The following is a 21870-nucleotide window of genomic DNA, read 5'->3' as shown; positions in this document are numbered from 1 at the left end:
TGGCTATTTTAACATGAAGGTCTAAGTGGTTTGTCTTGCTTTGAAGCTAGGTTTAAGTGGCCATGAGAGAAACTCCAGTTTTTGGTGCTTGGTGTTTCTTGATATCACCAAATGTGATGCTTTGTCTTCAAAACTTCTTTCTTCTGCCTTCATATGCAGGTTAGGGGAATATTTCAATTTCTGGGAAACATATCACAAGCCCACATACACATGATATTTACAGATGCTAACTTACCTGGCTGATCAGTAGGCTAATCGATTTATGCTGTGTTTAGTTTTGTGTGATTAAGCAGCTCTGCCACGTTTAAAGAGCTTTCAAATCACTCGCCATGTCCTTCAAACCGTGCCGGTCATTTCTCCTTTAAATTTTTTTTTTTGGGGGGGGGGGACACTGGTGCAGTTCTGTCCAGGGCTGAGAAAGAGGGGTGGAGGATACTTCATTTTGGCATCTATTACAGGAGACACGCATGTTTTCATCATGTAGAGGCAGCCAGACCGACGAGCGAAGTCAGATTCAGCTTCAAACTTAGAAACCGCATGTAGCCTGCGCTGCCTGGACTGGAAACTCCGGCTTCGGATTTCTCTACAGAAATAAACAAATAACACGCAGGTAAGCACGTACCCCGTTTTCGGCTGCACAAGCAGAGGTGAGGCGTCTTCTTTTCGCCCGCATTATTTTTTTTCATCTGCGGCCAGCGTCCAAGTGTCTCTGCAGAGACTAACTTTGGTGTTTTCGTCGAATTACAGCGAGTATACAGTGAGTATTACAGTTTAGTGATGTTTGTTAGAAGGCTAGATTTCAGAATGGGTGGACGCAGACGCGCGGCTTGTCTTTCAGCACCAAGGACAGAGCTCTGCTGCGCAGTTTGAAACCACGGGCTTTTTCCTGCGGCGCAGCACACAGCTTCACTGCTTCCCCGCTTCTTCTTTCAAGTAAACACGGACTCACGCTAGTTTATCAGCGCACATCTTCAAAGTGTCAAAAATGAGATTCTTTGCACATTTTCTTTTCTTTCTTTCTTTTTTTTTTTTCCAGACGACGCAGGGCCCCTTGTTTGTCATTTCCGATAGAAGCACGTTAACTCCGAATACAGAACCGGCATGAAACTAAGGCCAGCCAGACAAGAATCATTAAAATTCTAGTTTAGAGGAGGTAATACATGAAAATATTTAAACAGGAATAAAAGGAAACTTGAGTAAAATCAGCAGTGGAGGATCCTTTTCCCAGGACAGATAGATATTGTTGTACTGTATGTAAAGCGCTGGCAGGAATGACAACAATAAAACCTCGATGAAAAACAGGTTGGCATCATATTGTAAATAGATTTAAAACACATGCATGCTAATGCTTTCATTCTCAACATCCAGAGGATTAAATTATATATATATATATATATATATATATATATATATATATATATATATAGTGTGTGATATATGTGATGGTTTTACTTTTTTTTTTATCTGCAGTAACTGTAATACTCAAGTGAGATTTCTCAAGAGTATTTGTTTCTATTTATTTTCTTGGGCATGCAGAAGACGGGCTAAATTAGGGTATTCATCAATAATATTTATTTGCAGTCTCTGAGCTAGAAAGCTAGAGCTAGAAAGTTTAAATAATTGAGCCAGATTGGTTGGAAAACGCACTGTCCAGCATCATGAGTGTTCAATCTTCTTAATTAGGAAGAAAAAAGCAGTTGAGTTAGAGAGGGCAACATTGTTCTGGCTGCTACCAATTTTGTGCAGTTAGAAATCTTCATGAAATAAATAGGAGAATTCTAAAGATTACCATTTCTTTTTGAATGATGAAGCATTTATTTAGTTATTTTTTTTCATTTCTGGGTAAAATCTCTCAAAAACTCAGTCAAGACAACATGCTTGAGTAGTGTGGCCAGAAGTAAGACGATTTGTAAGCTCACTGTATGACTATGTAAATATTAGATTTTTGAGAGAATGAGTGTTTTATGGAGAAGTGTCTGTCTGTTGTAAACCAGACAGACACTTCTGGTTTACAACAGACTGCATGCTGCCAAACTGATGGAGGAGACCACTTTGTACATACCTTAATGGGACTCTCTGCAGCTATCCCACCGCTTGAACTCATTTGTCAATTAATTTGGAGATTCTCTGAATAATGTGCAAATCTGTCTCAGATTATATAAAATCAAAATGTGTCAACAGCCAACCATTTTCAGTTTTTTCATTAATGCCATTTTTCTTTTAAATTGTTCTCATTTCTTCTTTTAAATGTGCTTATGCAATGGAAGCATTTGCCTCCTTTCTGATTTGTAAGTTTTTTCCATATTTGTCACACTTAAATGTTTCAGATGTACTAACTAATTTTAATAATAGAAAATACAAACTCAAGTAAATATAAAATGCAGTTTTTAAATGATGATTTCATTCATTAAGTGAAAAAAAAAACAAAAAAACTATCCAAACCTGCCTGGCACTGTGAAACAGTACTGGCCCCCTAATAACTGTGCCACTGTTGGCAGCAAGAACTGCAATCAAACATTTATGATAACTGGCAATGAGTCCTTCACATCGCAGTGGAGGAATTTTGGCCCAGTCTTCTTTACAGAATTGTTTAATTCAGCCACATTGGAGAGTTTTCCAGCCTGAATGGCCTTTTTAAGGTCACGCCAAAGCATCTCAATCTGATTTAAGACCGGACTTTGATTCAATCACTTCAAAACCTTCTTTTCAGAGTTGGATTTGCTGGTGTGTTTTGGATGCTTGTTCTGCTGCATAAACCAAGTATGCTTGACCTTCAAGGCACAAACTGATGGCCGGACATTGACCTTCAGGATTTCCTGGTAGAGAGCAGAATTAATGTGTCCATTAATTACGGCAAACCGTCCAGGTCCTGAAACAACAAAGCAGACCCACACCACCGCAGCCACCTTTGACTGTTGGTCTGATGTTCTTTTTATGAAATGCTGTGTTTGTTTTATGTCAGATGTAACGGGACTCAAACCTTCCAAAAAGTTCAGCTTTTGTCTCCAGTCCACAGAATATTTTCCAGAAAGTCTTGGAGATCACATAGATGCTTTTGGCAAATATGAGATGAGCCTTTGTGTTCTTAGTGGTCAGCAGTGGTTTTCTACTTGGAACTCTCCCATTGGTATCATTTTTGGCCAGTCTCTTTCTTATAGTTGAATCATGAACTCTGACCTTAATTGAGGCAAGCTAGCCCTGCAGTTATTTAGATGTTGTTCTTGGTTGTTTTGTGACCTCCTGGATGAGTTGTCGATGAGCTCTTGGAGTAATTTTAGTAGGACAACCGCTCCTGGGAAGGTTCAACACTGTCCCAAATTTCTTCCATTTGTGGATATTTGCTCTCACTGTGGTTCACTGGAGTCCCAAAGCCTTAGAAATGGCTTTGAAACTCTTTCCAGGATGTTAGATGTCAGTGACTTTGCTTCTCAGCTGTTTCTTTAGATCATGACATGATGTGTTGCGTTTTGAGCTCTTTTAACCTGCTTCACTATGGCAGACAGGTTCTATTTAAGTGATTTCTTTTTTCAGCAGGTCTGTCAGTGATCAGGCCTGGGTGTGGCCAGTGAAATTGAACTTATCTTTAAAAAAAATTGTGTTTAATTACAGTTAAATCATGATTTAACAAGGGAGCAATAACTTTCTAACAGAGGGCCAGATATGGTCAGATAGCTTTTTTTTTGATAAATGAAATCATCATTCTCTGAAACATTCTGTGTGACAAATATACAAAAACCACAGAAATCAGGAAGAAGGCAAATACTTTTTCATGGCATTGTATATCTGGTTTAATCCACTCACTGATAGATGGACTGTGACTCCATTTTATAGGAGCAGAAAAATGGCAGCAGCACACATCCTCTTCGTCACTTTGTGGATCACCACAGTCTTCACTACAAGTCTGAGTTGCCCTGAGTTCTGCATCTGCTCAGACAAACATGGCCGTCACGTTGCAGAATGCTCCTACAAAAACTTGGTTCAAGTCCCAGAGGATTTTCCTCTCAATGTTACAACTCTTAGTCTTTCTGCTAATAAAATCCGTGTAATACCAGTGGGGACATTTGATAATCTCACCAGGTTGACGTCCTTGTGGATGTCACATAATGAGATTGTGTCCATTGAACAAGGGACCCTTGTGCCTTTGGTTAATCTGCACAACTTAGACATCAGCTACAATAAAATAGTGGACTTTCCTTGGGAGGATCTACAGAACCTCACAGGTCTAGATATGCTGAAGATGAACCACAATCAGATGGTCAGCCTGCCGAGGGATGCCTTTTCCAACCTCAAAGACCTGAAGTCTCTCCGGCTCAACAATAACAGATTTGTGACCATAGCTGAAGGGATGTTTGATGGTTTGCTATCTTTGTCACATTTGCAGATTTATGACAATCCGTTTGATTGCACCTGCTTCCTGGACTGGTTAAGAGTTTGGATTTCAACAACCACCGTCTCAGTCACCGAGCAGAGTTCTATCACTTGCGCAACTCCCAAGAAACTTAAAGGAAAAGAGATCTGGAAACTGCCTGAGTCAAAGTGTTCAAGCCCAAATGTCACAGTATGGACTGAGCCAGATATTCCTAATGCACAATTCTATGAGGGCAGTAAATTGGTCTTGACTTGTGAATTCGAAGGAAACCCAGAGCCACTGGTCCAGTGGAGCATTCACAGTAAAAGACGAAAACGAGAGCTAATTTTGTTCTTCGCTGAGGAGGGCTCTGCAGAATCTAATGAGGACTCCTCAATGTCCCACAATTCAGTCAAAGTCTTTAATAATGGCACACTTCTCATTTCAAACCTCAGAAAGGAAGATGGCGGAAACTACAGCTGCTCTGCCACAAATGAGCTCGGAAGAGTGGAGGACTCAGTCGTAGTCGAGGTGGTGGCATTGTCTACACCAACACCCAAAAAACAAATGACCACAATACCCACTTACACTAAAACAAACCCATCTACACACCAAACAACTAAAAAAGCATTTGTTTTTGATTCTTTGAATGTCCCTGATTTAAAGAGCATCATACCCACTTACCCTCCACCTGCAGACATCATTTCCAGGTCTTATGAGGAGTCTACAAAATATCCGCTTCAATCCAGCAAATGTAGCTTGACAGCTAATACAAGATATATTCCGAACCCCGTCTTTAACGGGAGCCTGAATGACATGAAATACACGTTTGACTTTGGTGTGATTGCATTAGGAGTGTCAGAAACAGAGGCCACAGTGCGACTCAATCCTCTTCTCATCCCCAGAGGAAAGCGCAACCAGGTGGCTGCCGCCACCTCTGACAGCGTCCTCACTGATAGCAAAGAGCACCAAGGCCCCCCAGACATCTCAGAAAAACTCCACTCAAATGGCTTGTATTTGTGCATCACTGCGGACCTAAAACATTCAGCTGTGCAGTGGTCGAAGATCAGGGATGGCGTCAACTCATATCAGTTCAGTGGTTTACGACCCGGCACCAACTATTCCCTCTGTCTGACCTACAGAGGGGAGGACTGCGAGATCCATGTGCTGTTCACCACCAGAAGGAAGGTGCCAAACCTTCTCATCATCATCTCAGTCAGCATCTGCCTCCTGACTGTGTCCACTGTGCCTCTGCTCGGGGCTACATGCTTCCACCTGGTGTACAAATACCGCAGCAAGACCTACAAGCTGATCCTGAAGGCCAAAGACCAGTACCACACGGAGAGGAACCTCACCACCAACTTTAACCTCTACACACCTCACACCGAGTCTCAGAAAAGGATTAACAGCAGCCAGCTGGACGAGGAGGAAGGTGAGACGGAGAGTGGCGATGGGGAGAAAGAGGCCGATACAGAGGAAAGTGTGGTGACTGACTCATTTACTTTATCTCAATGCAGGACGAATTTAGACGACTATGAGGTGGGATCTGAGTATAGCGATAGGTTGCCTCTGGGAGCTGAGGCAGTGAATATTACAAGTAACTACAAATATCCAAATCAGTAATTGGTGACTGTTTATGATATAATTTCCTTTCTTAACAGCCCTGCCTCCTCAAAATTATGATACATACAACTAAATTGTATCCTCAAGCATCGTTGTATTTGCTTCACAAATACAAAGTGTAATTAACATATCATTTATATTCTTGCTTTCCCTCTGCTGCTCCTTTTCTGGCCATTATTCATGTATTAGATGGATGAGACTCATCTCCATGTAATTTAGCCCAAACCTTTAATCTGCACCTAAACCTTAGCAAATGGTTTTTCTAAGTAAAAACAACACAGTGAAGTCAGTGATAATAAAAAAATGAAGTTTAAAAAAAAGGCTTCCACAGTGGAGCTGAACCAGTTTATCCTGGTTGAAAGTATTGTGGATAATAATGCAGTTTAGATGTATGAATTCCATTATATAGAATCCAGGATTGTTTGTCATTTGGTTATAAACAGATTTGTTGTTTTATTTATTTGTGCCATCACTTACGGTTCTCTTCCGTTTTATAGAAATATGACTTTACTGAAACAACCGTCCATGCTGCAGCATTCAGTGAATGAATGGTCAGCAAGTTGCCAGGCAACTTTTGATTGCCGGTGGATGTTTTCCAGACAAACACAATTAGGACACAAATAGGAAGCAAATAGGACAACAAGAAGCGCGTGTTCCAGAAAGACAAGCTGGATGCTGAACCTAAAAATAAAATTCAGTCATTGAAGCAGATCAAGGTGTCCCTATCAAAGCAGTAATTGTCTGTGCAACTTAATATTTGTTAAAAGATAGTTTTAAATTTAGTTCAAAATTTGAGCTGGGAAATGAGCATATTTCCCTACTTAGTGAGAACATCAACATCAATCAGCGGGCACACTATTACCTGCTCTCTTCACACATGGGCATGACCAGACACTGTGTAGACTTCCTACTAGCTTGTCTGTATGGTAAAGCCTATGTAATGCAGTCTCAATGATTTGGGAATTCTCAAATTCAGCACTGCCGTATTATGTCTGGTGAAGTTCAGGGCTGCAGTGAGCTTATGAAAGCTGCTTTAATAATTTGGTGGGCTTACTAAAAAGGGTACAAGCATACACGCGCCTTCACCACATCTGCAGAATTCCTGACTTTTCAAATGTGCTGGATCTGGATCAGCACCAAAATACACATAGCGATAGATAATCATGGGTAGCATCCATCCATGCCTGTCGCAGGGCCAACACAGAGAGACAGACAACCATCCAAGGTGGAATCAAACCCTGGCCTTCTAGATGTTATTCTAACTGTGAGGCAGCAGTGCTAACCACCGCGCCACCGTGCTGCCCATGGGTAGCATGTACTTCTTATTAAAATCTATTTCTGTACCAGTGATTTTAAGAAAGAAAGGGGACAAAGTGCTGACCTGACCAATTTTCAGTATCTTTGTATTCCATTAAACGCTGTTCGAGATATCTCACTTGATGAACAGAAAAACAGAAAGTTAAAAGTTAAGAGATCACAGCATAATCACAATAGCAACAAAGACAATCCATCAACGTTAACATGAAGGTTTATTATTATTTCACACATCTTCTATGGAGAGTAACAGTAATCTATGAGCAATTTGCACACAGTGAAGAACCAGCACTCAGTCCTTTAGATGCCTTTTCAGACCAATCATTACATTAGTGCTGTTCCATTATATTCATGGTTTCATGAGTGCAGGTGTGATGAGAAATGGAAGTTTATGGCAAGAAATATTTAACCTTAGTAACCAAAATATTTCCTTCAGTTTTTATTCTTCCGAGCCCCATCGTTAGACCTGTTTTAAATAAGAGCAGGCAGGTCAAAGGAAGAGGCGCGCACACAACAAAATGCTGATTTCTGCATTCTGGTGTCAGGATGAGTACAGCAGTCGCAATCAAGGTTGGATCAGAAAAAAAAAACTGATGCATTGATGTGTCACTTATGAATCGCAGTGCATAGTGATGTGCATAGTGCAGGCAGTAGTAACAAATATACCAATATTCTGCTTTAAAGTAAATGTGTGTGGTTTTTATTAGGAGTGTCGTGGCTTAAAATTGAAATTTAAAATCACATAATGGAGTTTAAATGTTAATCAAAACTGTTGTTTAAAAAAAAAAACAGATAAAACTTTGTGTGCTGCAGCTATGAGCTCTTTGTTCAGTTATACTGTGAACATTTCCAATTACGATAACTGTGTTGAGTCTAAATAAGTGGCTGTTTTAAATAGAATATCATGATAACATGTGGACAATCATAGTTTGAATCAAATCTACCCCAACAGCACTTATGCGTGTGTATATGGGGTTATTTCTATATTGTATCTGGGTCATGTGTCCTGCTGTTTTTCCCAGAGCACTGTGTTACAGAGGACCTGCATGCTGCCTGTTGTGGAGTCGCAGTATGTTGTGTGGCTCAAATAACTTTGGATCAGTATTTCTTGTTGTCTATTTTCTGTTTTATACCCCTGTGATAAAGGAAATAGTACGTTTTTACCAAAGCGTTTAAATATTCTGTCCTATTCCTCTGTGCCTCAATAAACAGAAGAAATGATAATTGTTCCAGGTTTTATCTCTTTTCCTCCCCCCAGAATTCAAAATAAAGATACTGGGCTACAACATGTTGCCAGCACAGAGTCTTTGCACTCATCAGACATTTTATTTTAATATAGCATAAAATCATATAGTGTGTATCTGTTAATATTAGTTTCCTCAATGGTATCGGCATTTACAGCATTCAACTGTATTCACCAGGAATGGGGAGACACATTATTGCACACACATCATGCAGTTTTACAGCAGTAATACAGTCATCAACAAAATTAATTGATATACAAACTGTGAATTTAGTTTTTAAAAAATTATTGATATAGTTTTAAAAGAGGGATTTAAGAAAAACTACACAAATTTAATAGCACAGTATCCATTTGAGTCTTTTATTTATCTTCAACAGTCACTTTGTAATATTGTAAAACATCGTATAAGGTAAAAGTAATAGAAAAATGTAATTAGGTATCTAAATATGAGACAATATGAATCATCATATGCACCATCTGATTTATGTTGAAGCTGAATTGTAAGTAAAAACTGATCCCTGCACACTCTTCTAATAACATATCAAGATATTACGCTGCATTATGCAGCAGACAGCAAATTTATACTGCAGTAAATATATTTTTGTATCTCCAGCTTGTGAAATCTTTATGGTTTTTCTATTAAGTTGGTCTACATATAAATTCAACCATCCACGGTCTTGAAAATCCTCCCAAAGCACAGAGAACAGATAATGTAGAATCAGTATGAGCTGACATGACTACATTAGCCCAAGGCAAAAATAAACTAGGACCACTTATTGACTCCCTGCTGCAGTTCTGATGCTGACATTGATCACCACTGTCAGTCTATGCATCGTGCACGTCAGTATTAAATAACTAAAAGGCCTAGACTGTCTAATATAGTGCAGATTCCCCTTGTGTCAGCAGTGCAGCTTTGACCCATCAGAGCACAGACGGGGAACCTCTCAGGGCATCCATTGGTGTCTGCCACTGAAAAATGAGCAGTGGATCCTTTGGGTCAGGCTTGTTCCAGTGCATCCCCGGAGCCCTTTCAGAAGTTTTAATTAGCTGATCCAATTTGTGGCAAAGAGAAATCTGTCCATCAAACTGCTGTGTAAGTGGGTTCTGTGAGAGATCGAGGTTAAAATCACATCCCATGTCTGTGCTTTGGACGTGATCTTAATCAAATGAGAATTAAACACGGACTAGTTTAGACCACATCAAGTTAGATGCTAAAAGATTATTTCTGATGCAAAGTGTTATATTTAGTACACACAGGTTTGTTTAATGCAAACCACACTAGATATTTTGTTTAAAGTAAATTTCCAACTTTAGTGTGAGCTCATTCAGTTTTTTCTTGGCTTTCTGGGGTCTCAGTGGACTGTTCTGGCTCTGCAGCTGGCTTGCTGGACTCCCTCTTGCTGCTTTTCTTGGAGGTGCGGTTGGGGGTGCCGTTCAGGACATTGTCTGAGATCTGCAGTGTCTGGAAATGCTTCCTGGAGCCCAGCAAGGAGGGGTTGTTAACCAGTGTGTACAGCAGCTGCCAGCGAGAGCGAATCCTTTGACTGCTGGTCACCTTGCTTGGCTTATTCTCCTGAATCCCTGAAAGCATGAAGGAGGAGCAGGCTGAGGGCAGAACGAGACAGCAAACTAAGGGGCTGAATATGCTTAGTGTCATTTGTAAATGTACGTGTGTTGTAATTTGAGAATGTTCCTGAAATAGATACAAAATTTATACAGCCTCATGTAGCAACATAAGCACGTTTTGTCTGTGTCACTGTAAAGAAGAGATACTGTGGAGAAACACTACAACTCATCTGTTTTTGGCAGCTCTGTGGGTCTAGGAGTTGCAGTGTTGCTTAGATCCTCAAGATTAAAAGCTATATAGTTACATATCCACTTTGATATGTGTCATTACAAGCACACTCATCTTAGATTCAGGATCCCCAAATTGTAATTTAATGCAGAGAAAAGGTCATTATACTGTTGAAGTCATGATCCGATGGTAATACACTGCAGTCCTGTGCTAATATTAGCATCCGAGTTTTCCTGTTAACTGAATTCATGATAACCGGCTAACAAGCTAAATGCTACAGGATTGCATCTTACAGTAGCAATGATCACAGGACGCACAAGATGCACATGTTTGCATGGCAGCATAATAAGCAGAAATGCTAAATGCTACATAATAAACTCTGTTGTTTGGGACAGTTTACTGTGACAGTGAATTGGCCTAGTGAATTAGCTGCAGCGTTGCTGTAGCTAATGGGGATCTTAATAAACAAAACAAAACAAAAAAACCCCATACAGTGTTAATGTTTAGCATTTAGCTGGGTCTACTGCAAGTAATGCTTCAACTGACACTGAGGATAATTAAGTCTGACAGTGTAGAGCTGAGCCTGACATGTTGAGAATTATGCATTTTAATGTGGCCCCCGAGCACAGCAGTTAAATCCATGGATCTATTAACAGAGCCAGTGATCTCTGCTGCCGTTTTCCCATCATGATCATTTTAGGTATTCCAACAAAATCCCTCTGTGGTCCACAAAGCTATTTTTTTTTTAATAGAGCACTATTATTAAATACGTTTTAACTACTTATTAAATCCTCCAGCACCTGGAAAAGAACATTTTATTTGTGATGTGTCATTCAAAGAAAGATCGACTGGCACAAATTTTCTGTATACCAGTTTGGTAAATTTTCATTTAGTGCCAAGTTCAGCTCCTCATTTACTCATCATGATGTGAAAGCTTTATGAACTTTTAATCCGTGAAAAAACTGTTATGCTTTTTTAGAATTTACATAAGCACCACAGCCTCAGAGGAGCAATGCAGTGTGTGTGTGTGTGTGTGTGTGTGTGTGTGTGTGTGTGTGTGTGTGTGTGTGTGTGCGTGTGTGTGTGTGTGTGTGTTTTTCCGGTTCAGGATTTCTACCTTCCTCTGCGTCTCGTATTTTCCGTCCAGCTCTGCCACCCTCAACCATTATGTCTAGCAGCAGCCCACAGAAAGCCTTCATCACTGGGTGCGACTGACTGACCTCCACCTTCAGGAAGTGTGTGTAGTATCTGTAGGCTAAATGGGGTCAAAGGTCACGATGACACTTCTTATTTGACAGGTAATGTTACTTCGAACTTTTGCTATTATCATCAAGTCAGTCAAGACCAAAATTAGTAATAGTGTTACCATACATCAAGTTTATGCTCCTCTGCAGAGCCTGTTCCTCAGTACTGAAGGGTTTCACTGCTGTCCAAAAACTGAAATGCAGTAATTGTACCTGGGTCATAGGGCTCTGCAGTGCGATGCAGCAGACTGACGTCCATACGACCAAAATGGATGATGTTGTACAAAGCTGTTATCACTATTCTCCATATGCCAACGATCAGTCCGAGCACGGTGTTGATCAGGAACAGCAGGTAGGTCAGGAGGAACAGGCTCTCTCTGAAAAGCATCATGAAGGAGATTGTAAACAAAAACTCAGTGTAAACAGGAAGTTACTTATGTTAACAGAAGGTATCATATCTTTAGTGTTTCAGAAGGTGCTTTGATGAATGGAGGCTTCAAAATTTTAAAGTTGTATTATGGAAGGTGGTATTTGAGGTTGGAACATGACAGGTACTAAAAGTCAGGAAATCTCAACCCCTTCAGCTTTAAACAAACCCTCTCTGCTTTTTTAAACAATACAAATAGAAATTTGATTCATTTCTTTGCATTAAATGCATGTTTTAAATCAGTATCCAAAGTGGCAGGAATTTAATGATTTAATATTCATGTAAAAAGTCATCAAAACTAGAAGGATTCAGTCTGAAACTATTCAGCATTTTCAGCTACCTGAGGTTCCCTTAATTCCCAAGGAAAAAAAAGAAGAATATGACCTCCAAGTCCTCAAAAGTAGTTGCATGTCAAGAGGTTTTCCCAGTGAGAAAGTATTCATGTTATCATCTACTTCTTCTTTAGCTTTTTTAATGATACTAAGCCGTAAAATAGCTTATAATCAATGCTTGTTACTAAAAACTAAATCACTTTATCTTGAGCATTGCATTGCATTTTAATTAATGTAACACAAAATTTTTTTTAAAATCCAGTAACAAATAATTAAAATGTCTAATTAATAAAACCCAAATAAATTAATTAAGCAGCATTCCAACAAATGAGCTGGAATAAACAAACATGCCTGTTATTCAGGTCTCGTGTGCCTGCTTCCTTTTTGATGAAAGCAATCTTCGCAGTCACGTGCTGAAGCCCTGTAACCAGTATCAGCGTGACCCAGGCCGGCCTGAGACATCACAGAGAAGGAAAATGAAGTGTTTTTAGTCACTAATCAAAATGGGGAAAAAAAAAGAAAGAACCACAGAAATCATTGCTGACTCACCATGCCTTTCCCACAATTTCAAAGACAATGATGTTACGGCCATAAAAGACCGGGATGATGATCAAAAACACCAGGAACAAGAAGCAGATGAAAAACACAACAGTCTGAATGGCCATCCCTGCAGAGACGGCACAGAAACAGGACGATTTTAATGCTAAACATGTTTTCAGAGGTAATTCTTGTTTTTCATATGAGCCTTTTTCTGTCTAACAAATCGGTTTGTTAGAAATGCTTTTTGGTGTGACAGTGCGAAGAATCAATTCTGCTATTTCATGGTGCATTTCTAACATCATTAAATGAGCAACGAGACCAAAAGCAAAACGTTTTTCCGTCTCTTCATAGTTTCTGTTTTCTCTTTGTGTCTGTCAAAAGTGTCACCCACAGTAAAGTTGAATTGCTACACAGTTGCTACTTTAGTAAACTACTATGAGCGCATTCATGGTAATGAGGGGACATATCATCCAGATCAACAGTGTGTCTCATTTATAGTTCTAATACTTTTTGAAGGACGGTGGAGCTCTGTGGCACAGAGAATGGGGGTACTGTATATTAGGCTTTGAGAGGCAATTCCTATTGACAGGAGAAAGATTTTTTTATTTTTTGTCTTTTCAAAATGTGTATTTCCAGCATTATTCTTAATAAAGTCAAAATCAGTGATGGTTTTGTAGTTTATTCAAGTTTCACCGAGGCTGACGATTGCAGCCTGGTATCCTGTCAAGCCCATCCAACAAACAACACCAGGTCTGGAGGGACGGACGGTTTTCTGGCTGTTGTAAATCTTGTAAATGTCTCCCTTATACAGTCCTCTCAGGTTTGATCTGAAACATATTAAAAGCCAGCAACACATCAGGTTCAGACAGGAAGTTGAAGATAAGCTGAAGACTCTCAGATGCATTGTTATGTGTTTATTCTGGTATACAGAACTAATTAGAGAAAAATAAGTAATAAAGTTTAAATATTTATAATCAGACAACAATGAGAAGCTGAGGAATATTGTAGATAGGCTTTAATCATTACTCAGAATAAGTGAACTTTTGATAAAGAAAATAGATTTTCCTTTAACCATTGCCTGCTGTCTCTGGGGATTTATTGCACATACCTGTGGAGAACCATGGACCTCATCAGCATAATAAGGCTGACCAAACAAGACAGGGTCATCGCACAGAGGTAGCATACTAACAAACAGCACGACCCAAAAGAAAAGCTACATTAGTGTCTTTAAAAAAAAACACTTTAGCATTTTGTTTGAAGGCCAGCAAAGAGAGCACACATACCTTCCAGCAACCAAGTGTAAAAAGTCACAATTCTGACAACCTCCATCCTGTCGTCTGATAGGACAATCCCAAACCCCAGTAGCAAGAAGGCGATGTTTTCATCAATACCAGCACGAACAATGTGCAGAGTGGGGACCACCAGGACCACTAACAAGAGTGCAGTCTGAAGGGTGAAACAGACATCGGTGAAAGTATAATGGCCCAACTCAGACGGTGTGATATGTAACCGTAGTAAATGAAATATTGACTCATTTAAGCTCACATGATAAATTGCCACACAGGTGACGAACGATGACACTGCCAGCTTCAGTGGGAAACGAAACACTGAAAGGCAAAAATGAGCCATCATCTCTTTAAAACTAAGTTTTATTATCCAGAGTTAACAGTACCGCAGCACTTCAAAGATAGCAGATATTTAGCTGAGGTAAAATCAGTGTTTTTGTATGAATCACCTTTTTCAGGAATATAAATATAACTCTTAAACACCTCCACAATTCTCTCTGTCAGGGTTGGTTTGTCTGCTGCTGATGAACTGCAGTGAACACAGAACAAATCATGTTAGCTGCATATGACATGAATACTATTTAAGGCCATAAGCCCCATCTCAACACTGAGGTACTATACTTCCTCCTATTTTTGGTCCCCTCACATCTAACTGTTGCAGCCAGACTCTTGTGTGGAGTTTGATTGTTCTACTTACACTCGACTCTTTTTCCCACTGTCAAAAAGCATGCTTACCCTCATTTTATCACCGTGTGAATCTAAGCCTTTCTGTGAGCCCAATTAAAGGACACAATCCTTTAAAGTAAATGTAACTAAACCACAGTGGAAAAGTACTTTAACTTTCAGTGAAAATCATGCAGTGATACATGTGTTCAGTTGCAGCATATTTGTGGGTCTAAAGGATTGTGTACTCCTCAATTACACACCATCATGTTATTATCATTATTATAATCAAAGCAGCAATTTTCTCTATTTAGTTACTTTGCTGGAACCCAGAGGAGTTTGGGGTGTTTAAGAGAAAAAAAAAATCAGTTGATTTAATGTCAGTTGCAAGTCTCTGCTAATTTAATTATTGAAGTTACTCCAAAACAGTGATTATCTCAGCTTATAACTCTGAACCAACAGCTGTCAGCGAAATACAAAACAGAAAGAAAACTATAATCTGGAGGAGAAGAAAAAATATTTCAGTAAATACTAAATATTACTCAAATCTGTGAATATCATCAGGACTTTATCACATGGATAAGTGACAAAATGAGCACACTGAAACAAGGTGAGCTGCTGGCTCCCTGTAATGACCAAATGAAACACTGTTATTAAACTTGCCTCACATACGTTTGTCCCCACCACTTTGACTTAGTCTAAATGATTATTTCATTTCCGCTCACCTGACAGTGGAGGACTTTTTCTTGAGAAGTAACTTTACATAGTTGGTGTAGTAGCTGCTGTCAAGGTCCTGTGAGCAAAAACATTTAATTTAGAACATAACTCCAGCTTCAATTTCCTTTATGACTGGATGATTTCAATGTGACAAAAATGGCTCTGGGGGACCTGATACTGCATATAAAAAAGATTATTGAGGAAATTAGTATGTGTTTTCGGTTTCCTAAAATGAGGATTAAATCTGCATTTCAAACATGTTAATGTGTTGGACAGGGACGGGAGGGGGGGGGGTATCGCCTCTCTCGTCATAATCTGCTGAAGGACACGGGGTTAAACCCGTCCTGTTCTGCACAAGCTGTTTATTGTAATCAGGGTTCTGTTTTACATAGTTCAAATTCATGTGTCTTACTTCAGCTGCACCACACACAGCCTGAGAGAGATCAAATGTTAGTGTCTGTGTTCTGACTTTGCTCACCTCATCAGTCTTTGGGCCATTCACAAACAGCAAAGGGAACTGAACACAGAGAAAAGCAAGGCAGGCCAGCTGAGGCAGACTTGCAAGTAGAGCATAGTACTTATAGATCTGTGAAGAAACAAAACATGCCGACCCTTAAAGCATCAGTTCCTCCAGAATCCACCAAAGTGAATTTCTCTGTTAGATACAAAAATATAGCATTACAAATAATGTAGTCACTGTTTTTATACAAACCTGACAAAATATCAATACATTTTGTATTTCTTTACAACATAAATATCATGTACAACCACATGTATGTCAGTTAGTTAGTTAGGCACCGACATGGGTCATTTAGCTATCCCTGCCAAACGGCAGTGCCCAGTGAAATACCAAAGTTGATCTAATGATTGCCATCAGGGGGTGCCGTTTAGGTTTTCCATCCCTGATTTTGGGCTGTCCCAGATAAAAGATGACAAACATGGAAGAATCTCGGTCATCCCTCTGAAACAACGGTTCTGCGTCTCACAGTGAGAGAGGTTCAAAGTCGGCTGTCGAATTGGTCTCGCAATAAAAGACTGAATAAGATTCTGAGAACAGGACTGCTGCTGGGACCTGTATCTACTGCAACCAGAATGAATGGACCATCAACACAATACAAGCACGTGATGAAACTGAAATGTGGGATTGGCTGGGTTGTGGTCACAGTAGCTTGTTCATGCGCCTCAAAAATCCACCATCAGATTGCACGGCCACAGACGTCTTTAAATCCTGCACAGTCTGATGTGGAATACAGCAGGGCCATATAAGCTTTCAGACCAAATACATTTGGGATACTAGAGTTGATATACTGCTTATGAAAGCTTTATCATCCTTTTTTCACTTGTGACTGTTTCAGGGGTGACAGCATTGGAAAGGCAATAATCCAGTGATTTACACAATAATATGAAATTAAAATGAAATTAAATTCATTGGATTAGCTGAAAACAGACATTCCAGAAGGGATATAAACATTAGCATTGGTGTTTGTTTTTGTCTGTTGGTATTTCACCTCTGGAGTCTTTGGACAGTCAAACTTCTGCCACACCAGGACACCAAAGTGACTGAAGGAGAGGAGTGTCCCAAACACATAACTTGTTTTGCGCTGCACAGTGCCGCACACCAGCAGAGGATAATACAGAACTGGGTAGTAAAAAATGGCAATTATCTTCATGTACTCTGGAAAAAAAGACAACAAAAAAAAGACAGGACGTGTCATTGCCTGATATAAAAATTCTAATATTCAGTATGGACAAAATGGAAAGAGACAGCTGCGCCAGACAAGTGTATTTTCTCTATTAAAGAGCCTAAATCAGTCAATTACATAATTTAGTCTTGCTTTGAAGATATAACTAGATTAGACACACTCAAATTAAAGTTACTGCTCCACAGTATAGTTTTAATATTATCTCTGGCATTACAAAATGTTCAGATATTGTAATATTTATGTATTGTTTAAACTAAACACACAAGGGCTGTCTAGAAAGCCTGGACAGCATTTAGCCTTTTCTGTATGTGAATAACCTGATTCACAATAATAAAGTGTGTGTGTTGAAAAACCACTGACTGCAGGTGCAGCTCCATTCTTCATTAGAAATAAAGGGCACAGTAAAGGATCCAAACACACAGATGTCTACCTTTAATTTCTGCCGGAGTATCTTTGGAGAAAGGCAGAGGGTCCGGGGCGATCACCAGCACTGCCAGCTTGCTGAACACCAGTCCAAAAACAGCCATAGCAATGCCTTTTTTCTGAGTCTGATCCAGGAAGTTGGCTGGACTGTGAGATCATATGGGAACGCTCAGATAACACGAGACAAATGTGCAGTTAAATGTGTATTAATAAAACTGACCTGAAGATGCTGGAGGATCCTCTTGCGAAACCCTGGCAGAAGTTATTTTTCCTGGTGAGACCTGCCAGGATCAACATGATCAGCAGCTAGATGGAAAGAAGAAATTCAGTAAGGACAAGTCATATTATTAAGCTTTGCCACATTAGGGGTTGTCATTATGTAACTGTTTACACATTATATGCTGGCAACAAAATTTTAGGCATCAACTCTGTGCTAGCTTCTTCTAAAGAGGTTCCCCTTTGTCAAAGTTTAGCTGCTGCCCGAAAATGTTGACAGACTCAGACTTTTACTCATATGGTAAAAAAGATGGTCTGCAGTGAGCGTTACCTTGAAGTGTGTTTTTTTGGGATTGGACAGTCTCATTCAGAAAGGTTTCATGGCATTAGCTTAATGAAAACTAGGTTCTTGTTTCAGAAAACGTTCTCTTACTGTGGCCCCTTCATTTCAGGGCTAAAGTTTATTTGATGGCGTTTATCGGTTCAGGTTGCTCACAGGCTTTGGCAGCTGCAGTAACTCATTAAAACTTGCAACTTAAAAATAATACAGCACTGTAGATATATATCTGGAATTTGACCTCCAAATCAGGATAAATAAATAACCTTGTTTTGAAGAAAATATTGTTCAGACTATGTTGCCTTGTTACGCCTGATCGGCAGCAGTGACCCAGCTATAATAGCTTATTTCAGATTGTTTACTGTAGAATGGAACTAGGCCATGTGCATTCTGTACAGAGTGGAAGGATTTTTCTGAGTTAAAGTGGCCTTCATTTATAATTGGGTGAAGGCTAAATGACAGTAAAAGTCCGTAAATTGCGTATCCATCTGAAGCACAGACAGCTGATGTTATCATGGAAAAAGCACTGAAGGATTTGATGGAACGTGAAGCTCACTGATCCACTCATGTTCTACTTAGAAAGAGTGTAGGTTAAATGTTTAAGCTGCATTAGCTGTTTATTTTCAAAGCTAGTTTTGCTGTAATGTAAAGTTTTACTGATACTACATAGAAGTTTCTTGTTATGAGACATTTACACATACTTTGTGCTGGTGCAGTTGTTCTTATTGTTATTTAGAGAAGCAGTATGCAAGATTTAATAGCAGTGGTTTTGTGGATTGCAGTCATAGACTGTATATAAGGATGAAATTAGTGTTCGGGTCTGAAAAGCTTGAACTTGCCATCTTTCTGACGGCTAGCGGGAGGCTACTCTGGGCTGCAAAAAGTAGCAGATTATACGTAGGACTATAGGAAGCAGCCTCCTACTCAACCAGAGCCACGGCCTCAGTAAATACTTTCATAAGGAGCGTATGGTATTTGATCTCAGTCAGAAATACAGATAAACCAAGGCATGCTTTAAAGCAGGACTATCTTCAGTTTGACATGTTTCTGCACTATGAGCATGTCGCCCTCAGCTTGTCACTCAGCCCTTGCTTGGTGTGTTTGGTTGCAAAAAAGCTAGCTTGAGGCATAGACTGTAGTCAATTATTTAACCCTTGCCTTTCCAAGAACCTAGGAAGGGAGTTCTGTAGTGCCAATTTGCAGTTATACACTAATAAAGCGTAACTATAAACACTATTTCATTGTGCTAATAGTCTAGGCTAAGTCCTCCAGGTCCTTCAAATGAATGAGCTCAACAACTCTGGGTGTCTCGGTAAGGAGTTCGGTCCCCATGTACAGCCAGAACCATGTCAGTGAACCTCCAAGTCTGTGGATTTCTGCTGGACGGACTGAACACTCTTCTTCTAAAATATTCCCTCATTTTGTGTTTGGATTATGGTGATGGACGGTGTGTTATTGTGGGGTCTTTACTTTACAATATTTTGTTTGTTTGTTGTGATTAGGCGCTCTATAATAAAATTGTATTGAATTGAATTGATGTCTAAAGTGTTTAATAATTTGAGATCTGTTGATTATGAAAGGCACAGCATTGGATTTTTTCCTGGTGAGACCTGCCAGGAAATATACATTATACCGAGTGACCCAAAGTTGATCTGCTTTTTTATACGTACTGATATTGATAGCATGCATATGTGGAAGAGCTTGTCATCTGCAGTGGGGTCACATGGTAAAATAACTCTGTGACAAAAAGAAAATGAAAACATTAAAAACAAAATTTTCATAAATGTGCAAGTTAAGCATAAAAATAGGTCAAACTACCACATCTTAGCATTTTTCTGGTGTACCAAGAATCAACAATTAATCAATGCTTGACACGTTGACACGTTTGATCCAACTTTTCATACTCACTCTTTGGGTGGTTTTGTTGGCTCTGCGTTGTTCGAGTACCAGTCTGGATAGTCATAGTAGGAATATTCAAAAGGCACAAAGTCATCCTTGCTGTGATTCATTGCAACTGTATAATCAAGTCATACAGGTGACGCAAGACAAATAAAGATCCAGAGGTCTCCTCCTGATCCTGCTCCAGTCAGCCGTCTGCTGGTGCTGCAACAGGAAGGTTTGGCCCAAGCACCCCAACACATTCCAGTCCAGCTAATAACCCAACACAGCAGATTAAGGGCTGCACAGAGGGGAGAGGGGGGGGGGGGGGGGGGGGGTGGCAAGGTTTAACATTCACAGGAAATGAAGGAAGTGGAGGAAGAAATGTTTTAAGCATTGCTGCCTAATTGAACCGAATGCAACAGAATAACATTCGGTAAAAAACAAAATAAAATCATGTTTAATGATTTAATTAATAATCGAGTAACTGTATACACCAATATCACAATGTGTGTACTGGTCACTGTTGAGGCTTTTTGGTGGTGCAAGAATTTAAATGGTTATCAATAAATAATCCAGTGGTCAGTGAAAGGATCCGATAATTAAACGTCATAGAAATCATAAAAAACAAACAAACAAAAAAACCAAATAGAGTTTAGTCTTACATGTCTCTCTGGAAAGCTCTTGTTTAGAAAACAATCACTTAAAAGACTCTTAGAGCCCAGGAAAAAAACACTCATTAATTTCATGATACAAAATCTGGACTATGTGGACCCAAATCAAAGCACCAAGTCTAGCAAAGATCAGTCGGTTCTTATCATCTGGCTGGTCCCCTTCCCACAGTGAAACATGGTGATAGTAGTATCATGCAATGGGAGTGCTGCTCAATGACTCCTCAGCAGCCACTATGTTAGCTTACTAACACAAATATCTAAACAGCCAATCACATGGCAGCAACTCAGTGCATTTAGGAATGTAAACACAGTCAAGATGACCTGGTGAAGTTCAAACTGAGCATCAGAATGGCTAACAAAGGTGACCCAAGTGACTTTGAACGTGGTGAGGTTGTTGGTGCCAGACGGGCTGTTCCCACACAACCAGAAAATGGTCTGAAAAAGAGAAAATATCCAGTGAGCTGCAGTTCTCTGGACAAAAATGTCTTGTTAATAACAGAAGTCAGAGGGAAATTAAGGCATTTCTGAAGGCAAAGGGGGTCCAAACTGGTACTAGTAAAGTCTAACTAATGACGTGGCTGGTGACTGTAATCCTTTGGCTCAACCAAAGCCCAGACTTAAACCCCACAGAACATCTGTGACCTGAAATGGCTGTACACAGACTCTTTCCTTTCCTTTTTTAAAATTCTCTAAAAAAAGAAAAAAAAAGGATTAGTTTAAACACAGCGTTGACCACACAACTGTACTTTGAACAAATGAAACATTTTAATGGAACTTTAAAATTCTTTGATATGCGATAAAGAAATATTTGAAACCAGAACTGGTATTGTGCTGGAATTATTACTGCAGCTTCAGAAGGCATTAAGAATATTGAATTTGTGCCTAAAGTGACACCATCTCAACTAAAATGTGTCCATTCTTATTCCCACTCTGTTCTGAAATCTATGTGGACATTAGCCTTTTTAAAATCGTGTTAATAAAGCGAGATGCCAAATCAAATTACACGCTGCTCTGTGGGGTTTGGCATTGAGATTAGGTAATGCTATTTTTGCTCAGCAATGTGGCAACAACCTGTTTGTCTCCCTCCACTTGTTACTTAACAAACTA

At 39.6% G+C, this 21870-nt stretch overlaps 2 protein-coding genes across 3 annotated transcripts; one reads left to right on the top strand and one right to left on the bottom strand.

The window, feature by feature from the left end:
* Positions 1-470: 470 nt before the first annotated feature.
* Positions 471-8417, top strand: LOC115773874 (immunoglobulin superfamily containing leucine-rich repeat protein 2-like). The gene is made up of 2 exons (XM_030720799.1): positions 471-610; positions 3832-8417. The coding sequence occupies exon 2, from the start codon at positions 3842-3844 to the stop codon at positions 5969-5971; it is 2130 nt and encodes a 709-aa protein (XP_030576659.1). The 5' UTR covers positions 471-610; positions 3832-3841; the 3' UTR covers positions 5972-8417.
* A 156-nt stretch (positions 8418-8573) lies between these two features.
* LOC115773882 (receptor for retinol uptake stra6-like) lies at positions 8574-20331 on the bottom strand. 2 transcript variants are annotated; one of them, XM_030720811.1, is made up of 17 exons: positions 20120-20331; positions 19882-19948; positions 17879-17964; positions 17666-17805; positions 17041-17207; positions 16011-16118; positions 15541-15608; positions 14602-14681; positions 14412-14473; positions 14150-14312; positions 13975-14050; positions 13560-13693; positions 12876-12993; positions 12678-12779; positions 11781-11944; positions 11441-11578; positions 8574-10133 (listed from the first exon to the last, which is right to left on the bottom strand). In XM_030720811.1, the coding sequence occupies exons 1-17, from the start codon at positions 20218-20220 to the stop codon at positions 9850-9852; spliced, it is 2058 nt and encodes a 685-aa protein (XP_030576671.1). In that variant the 5' UTR covers positions 20221-20331; the 3' UTR covers positions 8574-9849. The 2 variants fall into 2 exon arrangements, with proteins under 2 accessions (XP_030576671.1, XP_030576678.1); XM_030720818.1 differs by having other exon boundaries at positions 8575-10109.
* Positions 20332-21870: the final 1539 nt, after the last annotated feature.

The sequence above is a fragment of the Archocentrus centrarchus genome, chromosome 3 (genome assembly GCF_007364275.1).
Source record: "Archocentrus centrarchus isolate MPI-CPG fArcCen1 chromosome 3, fArcCen1, whole genome shotgun sequence".
Classification (NCBI taxonomy): domain Eukaryota; kingdom Metazoa; phylum Chordata; class Actinopteri; order Cichliformes; family Cichlidae; genus Archocentrus; species Archocentrus centrarchus.
The sequence above is the reverse complement of the archived record's forward strand: the minus strand, read 5'-3'. Positions and strand labels throughout refer to the sequence as shown.

Coding starts and splice junctions, on each gene's coding strand:
- LOC115773882 (XM_030720811.1), bottom strand. CDS start 20,220: ATGAATCACAGCAAGGATGACTTTGTGCCTTTTGAATATTCCTACTAT. Junction 11,945..12,677: donor ACACGAGACCTGAATAACAG/GCATGTTTGTTT, acceptor GATGCTTTTCAG/AGAGAGCCTGTTCCTCCTGA. Junction 10,134..11,440: donor AATACGAGACGCAGAGGAAG/GTAGAAATCCTG, acceptor TTCTGCCCTCAG/CCTGCTCCTCCTTCATGCTT.
- LOC115773874 (XM_030720799.1), top strand. CDS start 3,842: ATGGCAGCAGCACACATCCTCTTCGTCACTTTGTGGATCACCACAGTC.